The sequence below is a fragment of the Conger conger genome, chromosome 5 (assembly GCF_963514075.1).
Source record: "Conger conger chromosome 5, fConCon1.1, whole genome shotgun sequence".
NCBI classification, from domain to species: domain Eukaryota; kingdom Metazoa; phylum Chordata; class Actinopteri; order Anguilliformes; family Congridae; genus Conger; species Conger conger.
This window is the reverse complement of record NC_083764.1, coordinates 7,852,151-7,873,042: the sequence shown is the minus strand read 5'-3', so window position 1 is coordinate 7,873,042 and position 20,892 is coordinate 7,852,151. Positions and strand designations below refer to the sequence as shown.

At 52.1% G+C, this 20,892-nt stretch overlaps 1 protein-coding gene across 1 annotated transcript in view; it reads left to right on the top strand.

Annotated features, from left to right (window-relative positions):
- The window catches only part of wasf1 (WASP family member 1), a 74,672-nt gene that overhangs the window by 45,041 nt on the left and 8,739 nt on the right, over nt 1-20,892 (top strand). Inside the window, 4 exon segments of the mRNA XM_061244170.1 lie at nt 439-592; nt 3,191-3,308; nt 18,749-18,906; nt 19,914-20,087. Of these exon segments, the coding sequence (XP_061100154.1) occupies nt 439-592; nt 3,191-3,308; nt 18,749-18,906; nt 19,914-20,087 (604 nt within the window).

Sequence of the window (20,892 nt, the reverse complement as noted above, 5' to 3'; positions counted from 1 at the left end):
TTTTAATCATCCGCCAAACTCTCGTGGTCGAGCTCAGATGGAACAAAAACCAGAACTGTCCCTGGCACTCCAGAACCAGGGTTGCCCACCCCCTGATCTAGCTTTTAGGTAAACCAAGTATGAGGTACACTTCAGTGCAGTGGTCTCCAACCATGGTCCTGGAGAGCTGCTGGGTATGCGTTCTTCGTTTTACTCTGCACTTGAACAGAGCAGTGGATTACTCACCTCACCTGGTTACCTGGGTCTCAACAGGGTGCTGATTTGAAGGTGAAAACAAAAACCAGCAGCCCCTGTAGCTCTCCAGGACCAGGGTCGGAGACCCCTGCTTTAGTGGCAGGCATTGCTGGACCGAGTGTGGCCTGTTGTTATGTTACGTATGTGTAATGGGCATAGTAGAAGGGAAAGTTGACCGGCTGTGTGTCTCTGTGCCCGGGTCAGTGTCCCTGCAGGACATCACCATGAGGAAGGCGTTCCGCAGCTCCACCATCCAGGACCAGCAGCTGTTCGACCGCCGGACTCTGCCCATCCCGCTGCAGGAGACCTTCGACCTGTGTGAACAGCCCCCGCCCCTCAACATCCTCACGCCCTACAGGTCAGAACTCTCACTGTCTCCCAGCATCCTCACATCCTATAGGTCAGAACTCTCACTGTCTCCCAACATCCTCACGCCCTACAGGTCAGAACTGTCACCGTCTCCCAGCATCCTCACATCCTATAGGTCAGAACTGCCACTGTCTCCCAGCATACTCACATCCTATAGGTCAGAACTCTCACTGTCTCCCAGCATCCTCACATCCTATAGGTCAGAACTCTCACCGTCTCCCAACATCCTCACATCCTATAGGTCAGAACTGTCCCCGCCCATCAACATCCTCACGGACCTATAGGTCAGCACTGTCCCCACCCCTTAACACACTTGCATTCCTATAGGTCCGCTTAAGGTCACAAGGTTTTTCCATTTCACCTTAAAATCAATGGCCAGTTCAGCGGTGAGGCGAGAGTAGTTAACCGTGCAATAAGCTGTCACAAAGCAATTAGCACTGAGCAGCAAAATAACAGCTAGCACACATGCGTGTGCCATTTCAGGCCGCTGGCCTGGCCGATTGTCAAAGTAGCATGCTGTAGTACTATTTTTGGTAATGCGCTGGAAAACTGGGCGTTACAAGGTCAAAAAAAGCACTGGCACGTTTGCCCCACTATTTTACAGTGGTGCGAGGACAGGGGAATTCTTTCCGCTTCCATACTGTCCCAGTGATCGTTGTCCGGTAAGACGTATCGAATGACTCAAAAAGGCTCGATTTCCGTTTGGCTACCCGCCACACCGCCTGGCTAGCAGTCCCGCCGTTTGACAACCCGACACTTACCATTACCTGCGCGTTGCCTTGGCGACCCGCGCCGTTGCGCGGTTACCGGCCTTGCTGCTCGGCGACCCGTGTTGTCGCCGAGGCCGTAGGCCTCGCTCCCGCTCAGCCGGCGTGACGGAGCGCTGCTGTCAGCGTTCCGTCTGTTGGTGAGGGGGGCAGGACACGCTGTCCGCGCATTACTGTAATCCTGCTAATTGCCCGCCTTAATTTGCAGGACTGCCAGTTAGCGTTAATCACAAGCCTGCCCTGAGCGCGCCTCGCTAACGTTTGTGAGCGGTTCTGGCCTCGGCTTCCCCCACGTTTCGGGTCGGCGTTTCACTGCAGAACTTCTCCTTACGCTCTTCTCTCCCCCGGTTAGCTATATTTTTGCCCTTAATAGTAACCCTGGGGGCAGACGGTCGTGTCAAAAAGGGTCATCTTCTTGCGCCTGTGTGGTAAATGGTAATTTTATCCAAAGCGCTGTACAATTGATGCTTCTCATTCACCCATTCGCACACACACACTCTCACTCACACACACCAACGGCGATCGGCTGCCTCGCAAGGCACCAACCTGCTCGTCAGGAGCAATTGGGGGTTAGGTGTCTTGCCCAGGGACACTTCGACACACCCAGGGCGGGACAGAACCGGCAACCCTCCGACTGCCAGACGACTGCTCTTACCGCCTGAGCCAATGTCACCTGTACGTATGTTTCACGTAAAACCATGATTAAAACAGCTAAAAAGCTGCCAGTCGTTTGGAGCCTCTGTAGCAGCCATGCAGGGAGGAGGCAGGAGAGCCTTTTTCCAGCCTCTGCAGGTCCCTTCCTCCGACAGCTCCCAGAGAGATACCATCTTCTCCTGGGTGAAACGTCGCGTGGTGGGAGGGAGTTTAATTGATTCCCTTGTCGCGGGTTTCGGATCCGAAGTGATAATTGATTCCATTTTCACCGGTGGCACGGCCCCGTTTCCTGAACGCGGGTACGCCGAACACAAAGAGAGAAAAGGAGCGAGAGAGAGAGAGAGGGAGGAAAGGAGAGAGAGAGAGAGAGAGAGAGAGAGACACGTCGCGGCGAGAAATCCTTCCCTCTGCTGCTGTCAATAACTTAGCTCTCTGTGTTCTGCCAGCTTTAGCTTGCCACCTCTATTTATACGGGTTTCAGAGGGAAATGGGTGACATTTTGTTCTGTATGTGCGGAGAGAGAGTGACTGGAAGTGAGATGCCTGCGTTTCACTTGAACGGTCAGCGCCAACGCGCCGACGCGGAGATGTTTCTTGCGCACACTGCCGGCAGAAAAACAAACTGTGACGCAGAAGACAAATTAAGTCATTAACCAAATTATTTCAGCTACAAGGCTAATGATTAAAAGCGAGATCTCTCGGCAAGAATGTACAATGCAGAGCCTAAAAGGAAGGAATTTATCCTAAAACGAATTCCAAATTCCTCAAACAAAAGTAAACATTTTAAATAATATATGTGACGACTTTGCCTTGACAAGAAAAAAAAACTCTGGGCCTCACTGTATTGTAGTGTCATTTTTTCTGTGTGGTGTTTTTAACATGATTTTTAAATGCGAAGCACCTCTTGGACCCGGCTTGTAAGTCTCTCACTCACTCTCTAAGTCACGTTTAGCAGGCTGAAGATTCTCCACAATGACAGTGTGTGTCCTTGACGTTTTGAAACTACAGTTAAATGCAGGTATGGGTGCCAGTGTAGGGTTTCACAGTTGCCACAGTGTGAGCAATATAACGTCTTTTCACCCAGTTCTGTCAATTGCCAAAATCGATGGGGCCTCGGACTGAGCCGAGAGGAACCTCATTTCCGTTTTTTCCGTTTTTTTACTCCAGGGATGACGGTAAGGAAGGACTGAAGTTCTACACTAACCCGTCGTACTTCTTCGACCTCTGGCGAGAGAAGATGCTGCAGGACACCGAGGACAAGAGGAAAGAGAAAAGGAAGCAGAAGGTAAGGGGGGCGGAGCCTCCACAGGAAGTGGGGATGAGGCGGGAGGCGGGGCGGGGCTAGCATTTCATCACCTGACAGCGATCGCCGTGTATGCAGATGCTGTCGTGTCATACCGCTGACTCTGATTATCCCATCGGCACGATTGTCTGCACTGCATGCGTTTCCGTCGTCAGATGCGCTCCTCCGAGTCACAGTCGCTGACAGTTTTCGCGTAAACGTTTTGCAAAAAATGATCATTCTCTTAGTTTCATTAAAAATCGCGTTTAAGGAAGGAGACTTTGTAAAGACATTAATTTTGAGGCTTTGGGTCGTTCGTTGTTGCCTGGAGATTTCGCTTTTAATTATTAGCTTTGCGGATTAAATCGTTAGGTTAATGACATAGTTTGTTTTTCTGCGCCAGTTTGTTTGTACGCTGGCAATACAAAGGGAGCGCACGCACAGCAGTCCACGGTCTACACAGCACGTGTGTGGATATCTGAACGGGAGGGCTGTAAGCAGAGGAATAGAATGAACAGAGGTCCACATTGTGGATCAACGTGGGGCCACTGAAAGGTCACATGGTGAAAGTGTGGATCTCAGTGTTGCAATGGCTTCAGCAGATTATGCTGTTCACCTGAATGCAGTTGTGTCTGGAGGACCTTTGCTCTCTGAAACATTGCGACAGTGATATACTGTATATGCAGCCGCGTGTCATCACGCGTTTGAGTGTGTGTGTGTGTGTGTGTGTGTGTGTGTGTGTGTGTGAGTGTCTGTGTGTCTGTGTGTGTGAGTGTGTGTGAGTGTGTGTGAGTGAGTGTGTGTGTGTGAGTGTGAGTGTATGTTGGCAAGGGCTCCCTTGAAAAAAAGATTTTTTTTTTTAATCTGTCGGCCTCACCTGAATAAATAAACGATAAATAAATTAAATCAAATGTACCTTGTCCCTATACATTTTTGTTTCTGCAGTTTTTGCCGGTGTAGTTCTGTGCCTTTTCTCTTTGAGCAATAACAAAATTTAATTTAATTTCATTTTATTTTATTATTTCATGATTTAATTTTTTTCCAAGGGCTCATAATCTCCGCAGCCTGCCAAGAACAGACTCTCTTCGTTTTTGCCTTTCGTTTGAGACTCTGTGCTCTTCCATCCTGAACGAGCCCCCTCCCCCCCCCCCGGGGTGATCAGCCGCGCACGTGGGGGGTGAGATCAGCCCTTTCACTCAGAGCCGGGGCGAACGGGAAACGATTTTTAATTGACCTCCCGCGCGCGGCGGGGTCTGGCGGGTTATCCGCCGCCCTTCGGGCCCCGAGCGTCTGAAGGTGGGTCAGCGGCCCTCTGATTCATCGGGCCGACCCCCTCCCCCCCCCCCCAAACGCCCCTCCGCCCTCACTCCCGCCCCCGCGCCCCGGATTACAAGCCCGGCCGCGCCGTTGAGCGCTGAACCCATCGACCCCGCGGAACAAAAAAAGCACAAAGCCCGGCGCTCTTCCCCTCGGAAGCGGTGTCGTGCGGCGTCTTCATCGTCTTCAGGTGGGCGGTGGGGACACTACGCCGTCTCAGAACAGCCGTCGGACTGTCTCCGCTCGACCACTGCGGGGGCGGGAGGGGGTAAAGAGCCTTTTGTTTCGGCTCCTATGTCGGCGCAATCCCCGCGCTGCGTCACCGGCTGAGTAACGGAGGACCGGGCTGCAGACCCGGAGTGTAATCGCATCGAGACGTCCGCAAAATCGCATTTCCGGGGAGGGGGGGGGAGAGAGAAAAGGGTAAAAGAAAAATGTGAATCAAACGGCCCGGAGACGTAGGTTAGGGTAATCCGGTATGACGGGGAGAGAGGGCCCGCGGCCGGGCTAATGAAAACACTCGGGGGAGTTTGCGGATAAACCTTGATTCATTCGTCCCCGGCCGGACGAGATTCAATTAAACCCTTCCGGGGAGAAAAGCGTAAAAGGGGGGGAAATCCGCTCTGATGTTTTTTTTTTTTTGCGAGGACCGCTTCGCGTCTCGGCCTGGATGAGACGGACGCGGCGGGGAGGCGTCGTGTCCCGGGCGCTATGGAGGTCCCTGCGTGTCCCCTGGGGGAGGACCGCGGAGGCCAGGGCGATGGGCTCGGTGTGAAATTCGCCGTCTCCGTCCGGTGTTTTCCCGCTCTGGCAGCAGCGCCGCCGCCTGAACGTAATTTGAGACCGTGACTCGGGATTTCGCTGGAAACGTGTCCGCAGGCCTACTGAATAAAAAAAGAGAGATCCTGTCTCGAATGAAAAGGGGCGTACAGAAACACCTGGTGCGGGTTCTCCGTGTCCGACGCCATTTTAGTGACTTTACAGCTCAATGTGCCCCGCGTACTTTCTTACGGCTGTTCAGTCGTTTTATCATCTGACGGTGCAGTAATGTCTGGGTTTCTGGGTCCCTATTCAATCCAGTGCTGGTCTAATGCCTACAAAGTGTGATTTTGGTGACCATTTTAAAATACATGGATTTATATATTGAAGAGTAAGAACTGACATATTACTTTCGTTTTGAAAAGACGTATCGCAATTCACGGTGCGTGAATCCGTGAAACCGCAGTAAATCAAAAACAATGAAAGTAACTCGAGGCAGTACCGTAGGTATGCGTCACAGGCGTTAATATTTTGTATCTTTTTATCAAAACGAAGCAGGAGGATGGTAAAGAGACGGCCATCGCACGCACGTAAGAGGAGGCGTAGGTAAGAGGAGGCGTGGGGACACGTGATTCGGGTGAAAACAGGCGGCGTGCGGTTCCCTCTCCCTGGATCGGGCCGCTGGCCGGAGTCACAAAAGAATCCGCTGTCGTCTATATTTCATACGCCGCCCCCCTCCCCCCCTCCTCCAGACACGAAACCGCATACCGAGTTAACCCCCGCGTTAGCGCCATCGTGGGGCAGAGAGGGCCGCGTCCGTTCCTGGATTTCTCCACGGCTCTGCCTGCTCTGTTACATTACATTACATTACATTACATTACATTGCATTATAGTCGTTTGGCAGACGCTCTTATCCAGAGCGACGTACAATAAAGTGCATGCCCATAACCAGGGACTGGAGTGCGCTGGAAAGACCCTGGAGGGAAGTGAGGCTCCAAGTGCTGGCTTATTTGTTTTACCGTAAATCATTCGCTGATTTATTAGTCGTTTAATTTCAGCTTTGTTTTCTCGGCGAGCTTGAGAGCGGTGCCGGAAGACGGGTCCCCGCAGTGTACCAAATATTTTAGTGTGGTCTAATCTGTTGAGTCATCCGACATTGTTGTAAACAGCTAATTAGGGCACTGAGCCAGGGTAATTGGTGGAAACAAAAACCAGCATGATCACCGAGCCGTCCAGGACTAGTATTCCCAGGGAAGCGGGCGTAAAACACGTAAAAAGAGTCTTAAAACTAAAGGAGAAGAAAGAAGGTTTTCACGTACATGTAGTGTAGTGGTTAAGGTACGTGACTGGGACCCGGAAGGTTGGTGGTTCGAGCCCCGGTGTAGCCACTGTAAGACCCAGCACAGCTGTTGGGCCTTGGAGCGATGCCCTTTAACCTCACATTGCTCCAAGGGGGATTTTCCACCTGCTTAGTATAATCAACTGTAAGTCGCTTTGGATAAAAGCGTCAGCTAAGTAAAAACGTTTTTATTTTATACACCAGCAGTTTCAAACGTGCATGAAAACCGGCAGGCACTGCAGCCGTCCGTGTCTGAAGCCTGACTCCTCTGTTGTAATCGGTGTTGACGTAGGTGTACAGAATCACACGTGTACAGAAACGCACGCCAGCACCGTCCTCTTCAGACGCCTCCTGTAATCCGTCCTAATTGCGGAATTAATTCCTCCTCTTCGCTTATGAAAATCACCCCCCTCCCCCCCCTCCCATTCGCCCCCCCCCCGATTCTCACAGAACGCCGGGCGGCTGGCGAATAAATAAATATATAAATACAACATAAAATATAAATAAAACCCAGCTGCATTCCTCCCTCATCAGCATTCACGGAGAGGAGGCTGGGAGCCCGGGCGAAGAGGAGGCCGATTCCTCAGCAGCGCTAATTAATCTGCCTGACTGCGCGCGTAAACGCTGATCCCTCTGTCGCGCGGCCGCTGTGTACACAGGGAGAACGGGAGCCTCGCACGGACGGCTACGGCCCGAGCCAGGGGCTCCAGTCACTCAAATATTTGCCGCGGTTAGGAACCCTTGACGATTTGTGATACTGCACAGCGCAGTATTTTGTCGTGTGTTTGCGCTTATATTTTATGTATTTACCGAGAAGTACGTCTTGGAGCTAGCGGCAACCGTTCCACTGCACATTGTACCTGTGTGATGGAGTATGTGACAAACTTTGATTTGATTTATTAAACTCGTTGAATACGGGCAGTATCGGAGCAGAGAGGAGTTTCTTGCCCTATGGCCACCATGGCTAGCAGCACGCCGTCGGCTGTTTTTAATATTTTTCAGGATCTGACACGCTCCTGGGTACATCAGAACAACGCAGTCTTTTTAACACTTTTTAAAACCTACACGCGTTTGTTTCAGACATTAAAGCGCTGTCAGGAAATTGGGGTGGGGCAGGAGGAGGCGGGGGGGGGGGGGGGGTTGTGGGAGAGCGGGTACAAGATACATCAAATGATTTTCATGGAAATGCATTTCTGCTCCAGCGATACCGATTGCAGTCCGTCGCGTGTTTTGCGCGCGCCGGTACGAGATAGACGGCACAGCGTGCCGCCTCTGTGTGACAACTTCTAACGGAGGCGTACTGACTGGATCCTTTATTCATGAGCGCTTCGCACTGCCCCTGCGGTGAATATCCGGCGTATATACGGCGGAGGGGAGAGTGAAATGAGATACACCGCATTACTCCGTCCTATGAGCTCTCCCGGGCGCCGGAGTGCGTCTACATCGTAAACATATTTTTTTTACCGCGGCTCGGGGAACGGTTTCCGTGCCGTAACGTAGCGATTATTTTCGAGGAGGTTACGCACTTTGTCTGAAATTAGGGGCGCCGGAAAACGGGCCTCTGGAACGGTAAGGGCCAGGGTAGGAAGTGTTTTTTTTAAGTTTTATACGTTACATCTTTGTCTGGTTCATCCTCGCATTCCTTTCGGCCTCGCCCTCCTTTCGAGGGTTTCGCCGTGTTCTCGTAAAAACTCGAAATTGATACGGTTTCCGATTTCGGCGCCGGAGGCGTTTCTTTTGATATTCCGCTCAGGGTACGGGAGCAGAATTTATTTGGCCTCACTCGGTGTGCGCTGCCTCCTGGACCTGCAGTAGTATTTATTACGAGTGTAATATCACTTAAAACCTTGAGCCTCAGAATTATACTGCGCCGGTAAATAGCGGCTGAGTAATAGGCTGATTTCTGAAATGTCGATTCTGAATTTTCCCCTCGCTGCTGCAGACCTGTGTGTGGAGTCACAGACCCACATCTAGCGTGCGGTTCGGTAGGGTCACGGTTTTACGGTCATTTCTACGAGGTCGCCTACCTCTCTGTTTAAGTAGGCACATCACAGCTGGAGCCACAGTTCGGTTGGGTGTTCCTGACGGAGTCTCATTCGTTGGCTGTGTGTTTAGGTCGTCGCATCTGTTGTGTGTATTTGAGTAGAGTCACGGGCTTAGTGTGGGGCTACGCTACACGTCTTGTTGATGCAGCGATTTCCAGTGCCGGATGCCTCTGGTGCCCTGTGCTGAACGTCCACCCCTAAGAGTCAGTGGGAGTGCCACAGTGACATTTTTTGAGACGGCACGGCAAGATGGGGGAGGCTCTTCGCAGATCTGTTGAACCCCCCCCCCCCCCCCCCCCCCCCTCAAAAAATAAAGTGCTGACAGGCTTTGAAAATGTTCAGCCGGCAGCCCTGAATTCTTCCGAGGCGAATGAACCCAGTTTTCACGCCCAGCCGTTCATTCCGTTCGCTGGAATTTCCAGGTGTGGACTGAAAGCGTTTTTTTTTGTTGTGTTTTGTTTGCTGGTTGCGTCGTTTTCTTTATGACATGCCGCTGGCAAGGCGGCGGGCTCCGTGCGTTGGCGGTAAGCCTCATTGATTCCGGGGGAAGAAATCCCCTCCATACCGCCTGCCGCTAACAGCCGCCATCTTTCACCCTGTTCATTACACGCAGCGCGCTCATTTCCCGCGCTGCAATTAGCACGTCAGCCCGGCTTCTCCGGGGCCCCCCGGCTTCTCCGAGACGGGTGGCCTATTTTATTAATCACGTTTATTTCCCCGTTCCTTTTAACTACAAGGAGCGATTCCGGGGACTCTCAGGCAGGTGCATTTCGCTTCGGGGTTTTTTGCGAAAATCACACGTTTGGGGAAAAAACGCACTTTCGAGTGTGGGAAGCCCAGGTAGCCCCCTGGTGTAAAATCTAGCTATGGCCATCTTGAAATTACCAGCGACTGTTTCCAAAACCTTGAGCTGGTCAAACCATGTTGGAGTATGGAGCTGGTCTGAACTGGTCAACAAGCTACCAGCTGTTTCAAAAACCTAGCTTGAGCAGTTATTTTTCAGCAGGGAGTAATTATATCCATCCATCCATCCATCCATTATCTGAACCCGCTTATCCTGAACAGGGTCGCAGGGGGGCTGGAGCCTATCCCAACATACATTGGGCCGACGGGGATTCGAACCCAGGACCTCCTTGCTGTGAGGCGGCAGTGCTACCCACTGCACCATCCGTGCCGCCGGTGTAATTATATATATATATTTATTTTTTATATAACTGATGGCCCTCCCTGCATTGTGGCAGAAGGCCACAAGGATATGAGACCATTCAGCCCACCCAGGGTCGCCGAGACCAGACTGGCCAAGTTTGCATTTCCTTACCGTTTTGAACAAACGAGTGCCGTCAGCCAGCTCAGCGGGAGCCCTCGGAGGCAGGCGCCGGTGCCTGGGCGGGCGATGGCGGCCGCGGCGGTGCGGCCGTAGCATACATCCGCTCTGCATTCGCGCGGGTCACGGTGCTCACTTATAGTCTCGCGGTCGTCATGGTAACCGGCAGCTCGCTGCACCTCGGCCGCCCGAGATCGAGAGGCTTTGAAGTAAAAAAAAAAAAAAAAAAAGTGAGAGATGACAGTTGGGACTCCAGCCTGTCAGCAGGGAGGGCAGCTGAAACTAACAGACACGGGGGGGGGGGGGGGGTCACGTGATCCCCGCCCAACTGACAGAATGTTCCCTTTCGAAAAAATATATCGAAATAAAATAAAATAAAAAATTGAATTGGATTTGGTTAGTTTGTGCCTCGGTTGTATGCTTCGCCGTCTGCATGTGAAGCAGGAGAATGTGTTGTGGGGGCGGGGGGGGGGGTGGAATAGAGTTGTGTGGGCTGATGGGTAATGTAGTCAAAAAGGCACCTGGCACTCAGAATGCGGAGGCGGGGGTTTGAGGAAGCAGCCTTATCTGCAGCTGCAGGTAAGGTTTAGAAGACTCCTTTCTTTTCATGTGGGGTTCTAAAAATACAGAAGGAGGAGAAAAAGGGACAAGTAGGATGTAGGAAGCGGTTATCTGCTAGTGCCCAGAGCCAGGCGAAAGCCAGACGAGATGGAAAACGCTGTCCGGGAAAAACGGGAGCCACCGGCCTGTTATTCAAATCAGCACAACATTAGGGGAGTATTAGGGGAAGGGAAAAAAAAACGTATCAGAGCAGGAAACGGCAGATCATTCACGGTGGGGGCTCCTGAGGCCAACAGGCGGACCGCTCCACGACTCGAGGAAACCGTGGAAACCGTTGTGAAGGAGCGTCGCCGGGGGCGACGTGAGGCGACCGCTCGGATCTGTCCGGGACTCGACGGGCGCCGGGGGACCGGCTGGAGCGCCGCTTAAACGAGACGGACGATCGGTCCGGTAAAGAGCCCGCTGGGTACCCGGGATGAAGGACGTAAGGAGGGTAAAAAGCCGGGCTTCAGACGCTGAGCTAGTGCTCTGCGGGCTGGGCGGAGAGGGCCCTGTGTTCAGCGTGCGGGACAGTGAACGTACCAGCCACGTCTCAATAAGGAAATGGTGGCCATTTATATAGCGCCTTTATCCAAAGTGCTGTACTGTTCGTGCTTCTCATTCGTCCATTCGTGAATAGGGGAAAAAAATCGGAAACAAATGGGGAAAAACAAACAAATGAATAAGCGAATTCACACGTGGATATGTTGACCTCAGATTACTTACGTCGTCAGACCACGCACATATGCGGTTTAACGCCACATACCGCATACACACAGCAGTGCGTGTGCGAGTTCGATACGGTGCCGGGTACCGTCTAGCTTTCAGGTAAACTAAGTATTCGGTGCAGTTTAGCGGCGGGAGAAGGCGAGCGCTGCCGGGCTGAAAGGCGTGTTCTCGTCAGTACGCCGTGTCACGAGCACGCCGTGCACCTTGCTGAAGTCTCCCTGTTCCGAGAGCACGGCAGTAAGTCACTCTGGCCGCGGCAGGGAATTGAGAAATGTTACACATTACTTATACCTCACACATTAAGCATTCTCATTAACCTTTCCAGGATGAGGCGCCGCGCACCGCCCGTTTGCCGTGTTTGAAGAAGCGGTGCGGTTTGTACAAATCTCATGACCTTTCAAGAAACTGAGAGAGATTAGATTTTTATTTTTTTTTCCCACTCGAATAATTTCCACTTTTTGCCATTCGTCAGTCAGGGTTTTTTATTTATTTATTTTTTTTCATCGAGGCGAAAAAAGTCTGCCAGCTGCCTGCCCGGCGGGAATTAATTCAGCAAAGAAAAGGCGGAGGAAATAATTGAGATCTGTAAGTGACGGTTTGTGCCGTTTGCCATTCCGGTCCGGAAGATTAAATGGCACCGGTACAGTGCAGGAGGGAAATGAGAACGTATTCAAGGTGAAATCTGCTCTCCCGTTTGACAGGTGGCATTGATTTTCTTTTGTCTTGGGAGCTGCCGCCCGGCTGTGTGTGTGTGTGTGTGTGTGTGTGTGTGGGTGGAGGGCAGCCTGGGTGTAAAGATCCGAGTGAGGACCTTGTCTGTGTGCCAGCTGTGGTGAGAAGACGGTTTTTTATCGGTTGTGGCGTCAGCGGGGGGATCCCGTGTGTGCTGACTCACAGGCATGTTCATTCCTCTCATGTTGCCAACACATCCTGTTATTGAAGCTAATTGAACACATACATACACATTCACACACATGCGCACACACACACAGTCACTCCCTCTCTCTGTCACACACACACACACACACATTCACTCACACACAGACATGCTCTCATTCACTCACACACACACGTACATAGTCACTCCCTCACACACACACACACTCTCTCTCACTCACACACAGGTACACTCACACACACACACATGTACAGACACACACACACACACTCTCTCACACACACAGGTACACACACACTCCCTCCCTCACACACACACTCCCTCCCACACACACACACACAGTCACTCACTCCCTCCCACACACACACACACACACACACACACACACACAGATCCGAGGCTCTCTCACAGAATCGGCTCCTCGTTGACGAGCTCTGTACTGTCTTTGACTCCGAGCAGCTGGAGCTTCCCTTTCGTGTGCTGGCGGAGGGCTTTAACTGTGCACGCACAGAGCCCGCCCACATCATCCTGGAGGTAAGACCTGAGCCCAGGACCCAACCAGCCTGCAGCCCACCGGTTTGATTTTCCATCTGATTGGTTCACAACTAACACCCCTTCCCCCCTCCCACTCCCCCCCAAACCCAACTTAACAAGCCCTTAACTCTGAAGTGTGTGCACTGAGTGCTTCCTCTGACTCCTTGGCCGAGACTTCTCGTGGATTCTGCACACGTACACGCAGCGATTGATGAGGTCACCCATTTCTTTCCTTTTTCCTTTTTTTTTTTTGTGTGTGTGTGTTTTAAAGACCCGGTTTGCCGCAAACGAGCGAAACCGGGAGGTTCATTTCGGTGGCGTACGCTCGCAAAATTTTATGAGAATTTCTCCCAGGATCGAATTGAGTGGAACAGTTGACCTTTTCCATTCTGTCACCGGTGCCCTGTTCAGACTACGGGTCCTGTGATGCACTGTGCAGAACTCCAGCCCTGCCTCACACTGTGCAGAGCTCCGGCCCTGCCTCACACTGTGCAGAACTCCAGCGCTGCCTCACACTGTGCAGCACTCCAGCCCTGCCTCACACTGTGCAGAGCTCCAGCCCTGCCTCACACTGTGCAGAACTCCAGCCCTGCCTCACACTGTGCAGAACTCCAGCCCTGCCTCACACTGTGCAGAACTCCAGCCCTGCCTCACACTGTGCAGAACTCCAGCCCTGTCTCACACTGTGCAGAACTCCAGCCCTGCCTCACACAGTGCAGAACTCCAGCCCTGTCTCACACTGTGCAGAACTCCAGCCCTGCCTCACACTGTGCAGAACTCCAGCCCTGTGACACACTGTGCAGAACTCCAGCCCTGCCTCACACTGTGCAGAACTCCAGCCCTGCCTCACACTGTGCAGAACTCCAGCGCTGCCTCACACTGTGCAGAACTCCGGCCCTGCCTCACACTGTGCAGAACTCCAGCCCTGCCTCACACTGTGCAGAACTCCAGCCCTGCCTCACACTGTGCAGAACTCCAGCGCTGCCTCACACTGTGCAGAGCTCCAGCCCTGCCTCACACTGTGCAGAACTCCAGCCCTGCCTCACACTGTGCAGAACTCCAGCCCTGCCTCACACTGTGCAGAACACCAGCCCTGTCTCACACTGCAGAACTCCAGCCCTGCCTCACACTGTGCAGAACTCCAGCCCTGCCTCAGACTGTGCAGAACTCCAGCCCTGCCTCACACTGTGCAGAACTCCAGCCCTGCCTCACACTGTGCAGAGCTCCAGCCCTGCCTCACACTGTGCAGAGCTCCAGTGCGTATCGTTCGCTGCTACAGTCGGAGCAGAGGAACTCCCACCTGTAGCCTCAGTGCTGCACCACAGTAACATCTCTCACACCGTGCCTTGTGGTGGCGTCTTCCCCTGGAAATAATCACGCCTGTGCGTTTGGAGAAGTGCGTGTCGTAGCACTGGTCTGTTCTCTCACTCCGGCACTAAACTGATTCACTCCCCCGTTCTTTCTTCTTCCTTTCCTTCTCCTCTTCTCTTTCTCTCCTCTCTCTTTCCAAACCTGTCTTCCTCCCCGTGCATACGTGCCCTTACCTGTGCGTTTATACGTAACACAGGACAGCTTGTGTCACGTTTAATGCAACGGACTGAAAGAAAATGAAGGATGATATTGTTTTAATACCGGTGTGCGTGATTGTGTGTGCTGTGACCAGATTAGACTGCAGACCGCTGATTCGGTCAGAACAGGGTCAGCTGACCATTTGGGCCCCCGTAATTGGGTGATTGGTGTGAAACGTTGAGCCCCCTCCTGCCCTTTTGAACAAGCAGCCAACTTCAGACTCATGAAATCTTATCAATCGCGTCTCGTTGCCATCAGTAACCGCATAACTGCTGTCCATAATCAAGCATTTTATCTCCACTTCCCGGGCACCAGTCGACCTTCCCATGACTCAGCATGTTGACATGAGAGAGACTGTTTCACTGGAAGAAAAACCCCATTCTGAAGTTGGCTTCTCCTTCTTTCCCTGGGCATTGCCGTTGTACCAAAAGCGAATCAGAATTTTGATTAAAACCCATTTTTCCCCCTCTCTCTCTCGCTCTCCCTCTCTCTCTCTCCCCAAATTGGTATTGTTCAAAGGGGGAATCGTCAGAGGAGAAGTGGTTCATTTTAAAGTCGGATGAAAGCGGTTTTGGTTTTTTTTCTTGTCTGCGGCTCTGCGCTTTCGATCCGTTTTTTTTTCGCGGCGCCTCTCCGGATGAGAGGGGCGGGGGGACGAGCGATCCCTTTGAGCCGCGCGCTAAAACGCCGGAGAGCCGGGACGGGCGAGCGCGCTGTTTTTCCAGCGGGGCGGAGAGCTGAGGAACGAGACGCGGGGATGTCGAGGGCTCTGGAGCTCTCTCCCGAAAGCGCGCATCATCCGCGTACCCCCCGCAGACGGGCTCACCAGCCAGCGCATCGCTGTAATTCTGCCAAACACCTCGCGACACCTCCCTTTGTAGTCACCGCGGAGGGCAGGGCGCCCGGTGCCTTCGGCTGAGGTGTATGTACCTCCCGATGCTTTCGGCTGAGGTGTATGTACCTCCCGGTGCCTTCGGCTGAGGTGTATGTACCTCCCGGTGCCTTCGGCTGAGGTGTACGTACCTCCCGATGCCTTCGGCTGAGGTGTATGTACCTCCCGATGCCTTCGGCTGAGGTGTATGTACCTCCCGATGCTTTCAGCTGAGGTGTACGTACCTCCCGATGATTTCAGCAGAGGTGTATGTACCTCCCGGTGCCTTCGGCTGAGGTGTATGTACCTCCCGATGCTTTCGGCTGAGGTGTATGTACCTCCCGGTGCCTTCGGCTGAGGTGTATGTACCTCCCGATGCTTTCAGCTGAGGTGTGTGTACCTCTCGATGCTTTCGGCTGAGGTGTATGTACCTGCCTCCTCTCCGTACCTCTCATTCTCCCCGCTCCAGTACCCAGTTATTTTTTAAAATCCAGAAAGAGACATTTTTTGATTTTTTTATTTGTTTTTTGCGCCTGATTCTCTCTAATGGGTGTTCATATGTTTATTTATCCGGCGGTACTTAATCAACGTAACGGAGCGTGCTTAATCAGCCCTTAATCAGCGCGTGTTTGCTGTTGGGATTCGTGGCGGGCTCTGGAGTGACGGAGGTCATCGGCGATTAGCGGGGGGCGGGGGGGGGGGGGGGGGGGTCGCGGTGTGTTTCCCGAAATCCGTGTTTGGAATGCTTCACTGCACTGCTCTGTTCTGTTTGCCCGCTCTGTGAATAATGCCATGTCATGAAGCCAGAACCGACACATTCCGTTTCTTTCTGTTGTTGCTGTTGTTGCTGTTGCTGTTGTTGCTGTTGCTGTTGCTGTTGCCGTGAACTGCAGTCTCCCACAGCTTGCATGCGCAGGGAAATGTACGAGCGTAGCATTTTAAGCACACAGAGCGAAGATGGTTCACACATGGAGGCAAAGACTGTAGACCGGTGGTCTCCAACCCTGGTCCTGGAGAACTAGTGACGTCTGCTGCTTTTTTGTTTTCATCTTAAAATCAGCACCCTGTTGAGAACCAGGTAACCAGGTGGGTTACCTGTGCAATTGACTGCTCTGATTGATGTACGGAGTAACAACAAAAACCAGGACACCTAGTGGCTCTCCAGGACCGGGGTTGGACGACCACTGCTGTAGCCTGTGCACCAATCCCGTGCCTAGGGAAGGTAAATCCTCTGTTGGATCGCCACAGCTACGGAGATCCATAGTACGCCGTGAGAGCTTATGTATGCTGAAAGCTACAGGCCAAAATCCACAGACTCAACAAGATGCGTTGTAGCACTTGTACTGATGCAAGTAGGAATTGTCCTTCCATGTTACACAGCGCATACATGCAGAATAGCTTGACTATGTGACTGCACTGTTTATGTACAACTGTTCTCAGGCTAGGGACACGACGGAGTAAGCGTTGTGCGCAGTGTGTCCCACTCATGCTGAAATGTATGTGAAACTGTGTTTGGTGCTTTATTGTGATTTGTTTTGTAGTTGCAGGACCCCAGCAGGTATGATCAGGTCTATAGGTATTTAGACCTTCCAGGTCAGGTATGTGTGACAAACAAAAGTACTTCTAAAACAGTGGTAGTTTCTTTCTTCGAAACTTGCTGTGTTTTTTTAACACCTCGCTAAATTTTCCCGAGGACAGCTGTTGCTGTGTGTGTGTGTGTGTGTGTGTGTTGCTCTCGCCTCGGGGATGTGGGACCGAGGCGGCTGTGCTGCGTCGTAATTGGACGAATCGACACCGGAGTCTTGACGTTGCACAAGTGCAGCGTGCGTTGGACAGACTCCACCTGCTTAAAGAGAGCTGCGCGTTCCCACATCTTTTTCGACGCGATGCCTTCTCACTTCACCTGTCCCAAGTTCTGTTGGGTGTGCCGTGTTCACGGCCATTCGCCACGTTTAATTTGAAAAAAATGCACATTAAAATGTATATGCGTGTACACACCTGCACATATGTGTGTTCCTGTGTGTGTGTGTGTGTGTGTGTGTGTGTGTTGTGTACACAGCAAAATGCTCAGTGTTGTATCGACTCTTACGGAATACATGTTGGTCCCGTCTGGGTGAACTGAATTCACACGGGACATTTTGCTGTGTATATACATATGCACACACGCACACGCACACACACGTCTAAATGTCTTGTTTTGATGGTGTTGTCACGTATGTGTGAGAAGAGAGTGACAGCAGGTCTGTGAGGAGCCGTCTGGCATGTTCGCCGTCACACTCTGGACTAACCAATGAGCACCGGGGACTGTAGGATTAACCCTCACTCCCGCTTTTAGAACACAGAAATAAGACGGCCTTCTCAGCCTCTTTTTTTTTTAACAGTAAAGTGTAAGTCGGGGGTTCTCAAACACAAGCGCCGCAGGGTCCCAGGGTCTGGTTTCTGGGTGTGTTAGCTCTTAAGTGCTTAATGTAAGTCTCTGTTGGGCGAAAGATTCCACACGCACCGTGTCTCCCGGGCCTGGATTGGCTGTTGATTGAAGGGGAAGAGCAGGCGTCCAGATCTGACATGGGGTGAGGGGGGGGGTCCCTGCTGTAGAAGGAGTCTGAAGGTGCTCTATGGAAGCTGGTAGACCAGTTCAGACCAGCTCCATAGTCAACATAGCTCAAGCTGTGTTTTGAAACAGCTGGTAATTTCTAGCTGGATTTGCCTTCAGAACCCCTCTATAACAGCGCTGCTCAACTCTACGTCCTGCGGGCCGCAGTGTCTCCAGGCATTCGCTCCTACCGTGCGCTACACCGCCCGATTTCACTCATGATTTTACCTGCTTGGTTCAGATCATAAGCTAATTGGTGTAGCGCACAGTTGAAGCAAACGCCTGCGGACACTGCGGCCTGCAGGATGTGGAGTTCAGAAGCGCTCCTTTATCATTCATAATTTATAGTTTGTTATTTCGCTGACTCTTTTATCCAAAGCAACTTACAGTTCATTGGACTAAGCAGGGGGCAATCCCCCCCCCCCCCCGGAGCAATGTGGGGTTAAGGGCCTTGCTCAAGGGCCCAACAGCTGCACTGATCTCATTGTGGCTACACTGGGGATTGAACTAGCAACCTTCCGGGTTCCCCAAACCCCTTTTCCTTTTTTTTTTATTTGATGTGTGCGAGAGAAATTCCCTCTCTGTGACGGGCAGAACTCTTTCAGTGGTTCTATGGGGGACTACGGTTAACTGCGGGGCGTGGAGTGAGACGCACTCTCGATTCACTCGATTGCCTTTTGCCTTTTTTCTTTCTATGTGTGTGTGTGTGTGTGTGTGTGGGGCGCAGGGCTGCCCGTGTACAGCGTTTTGAGGGAGATGGGTGCAGGGTGGAGATTAGAGGAACTGTATCACTGCAGAGTGTGTGTGTGATGTGTGTGTGTGATGTGTGTGTGTGTGTGGTAACCGGACTGTTCTGCGTTCCCAGATGAAGAACATCGACCGCCCCCCGGAGCCAGAGAAGGTTCCGCGGGCGCCGCACGATCGCCGCAAGGAGTGGCAGAAGCTGGCGCTGGGGGCGGAGCTAGCCGAGGACGACGGCGACGAGCCGCACAAGCACAAAGACGCAGCCAATCACGACCCCAGGTACACGCACACACACACACACACACACACACACACACACACACCACAACCCCAGGTACACACACACACACTCACACATACACACTCACACACACACACACACACACACACACACCACGACCCCAGGTACATACACACACACACACACACACACCACAACCCCAGGTACACACTCACACAAGCACACACACACACACACACACACACACACCACAACCCCAGGTACACACACACACACACACACACACACCACAACCCCAGGTACACACACACACTCACCACGACCCCAGGTACTCACTCACACACACTCACACACTCTCACTCACTCACACACACACACACACACACACACACTCACACACACACACACACACACACACACACACACATAACCTCAGGTCTGTGCTCAAACAAGCCTGACACTCACAAATACTGGACACAAATCCTCTGGACACAAATCCTCAACTACACCACACAGGGAACCTTCCGGAAATGTCAAACAGAAAAGACAATTAACTGCAAAAATCATACACTATTATCATGCAAATCCTATACGCCCCCCCTGTCCCCCATTTCATTGGGGGTTGGCGGCGTAACGCAGCCTGGAACAGAACACTCGATTTCCATCCATGACTTCGAGCGCGTTAAATTATTTTCCCTTCCATTACACTGTCTGGAGTTCCACGGCTTATACAGCGAGACCTCTCCGTATGAGAGCCCTCTAAATTAGGCAGTCAGTCTCCCTCTCCCGGCCTGTCTCGGCCCTGATATAAATGGGGCAAACAGTCCATAAGTTTCCCCGAGAGCTCTCCTGCTGGCCGGGGCAGGGGGGGGGAAATTGAATGCGGTTGTGGAGTCGAGGTCCGGCCGGGTCTGACTGATGGGTCCTGTGTGTGCCGTGTGCTATCGATCCGAGGGGTGGAGCAGGAAATGAGAGTGTTGAAGGCTGTTTTTCTCTCTCTCTCTCTCTCTCTCTCTCTCTCTCTCTCTCTCGCTCGCTCTCGCAGGCAGCCCGTGTTCGTGGACATGGACGGGCCGTTCTCATTGGCTGCGCTGCCCTTCAGTCAGATGAACGAGCTGCTGAACAGGACGGGGGACCGGATGTACGTGCGGCCCCAGGAGCCCCCTCCGCCGCCCCCCATGCATTCTGTGGGAGACATCAAAGCCCCTTCCATCATCAGGTACTGCGCCCCCACACACTGTCCTCACCGCGACCCGCTTTCAATCACGCTGGAGACCGCAAGCCTACACACACACACACACACACACACACACACGTACTACACACACACACACACACACACACACGTACTACACACACACACACACTCTCACACACACATACATACTACATACACACACTCTCACACACACACACACTACACACACACTCTCACACACACATACTACACACACACACACACACACACGTACTACACACACACACACACTCTCACACACACACACACACACACGTACTACACACACACACACTCTCACACACACACACACACATACTACACATACACACACACACACACACACACATACTACACACACACTCTCACACACACACATACTACACACACACACACACACTCTCACACACACACACACACACTACACACACACACACACTACACACTACACACATACAAGCACACACCAGACACACACTACATGCACCAACACACTACACACATACTATACGCACAAACACACACATACTACATGCAGAAACACGCCACACACACGCCTACTACACGCACACACCACACACACACACTCACACTACATGCACAAACACACCAGACAGTGCTACAATGTCCGTTCTTTTTGGCTCTGTACTTCAGCTCATTGGCTTTGAAATTAAGCAGTAATTATGCGGTTAAAGTGCAGACTGTCAGCTTTAATTTGAGAGGACCAAAAGAAACAGTTGTCATCTCAGCTCTTTCTGATGTATACAACTGCTTCCACTGTCTAAAT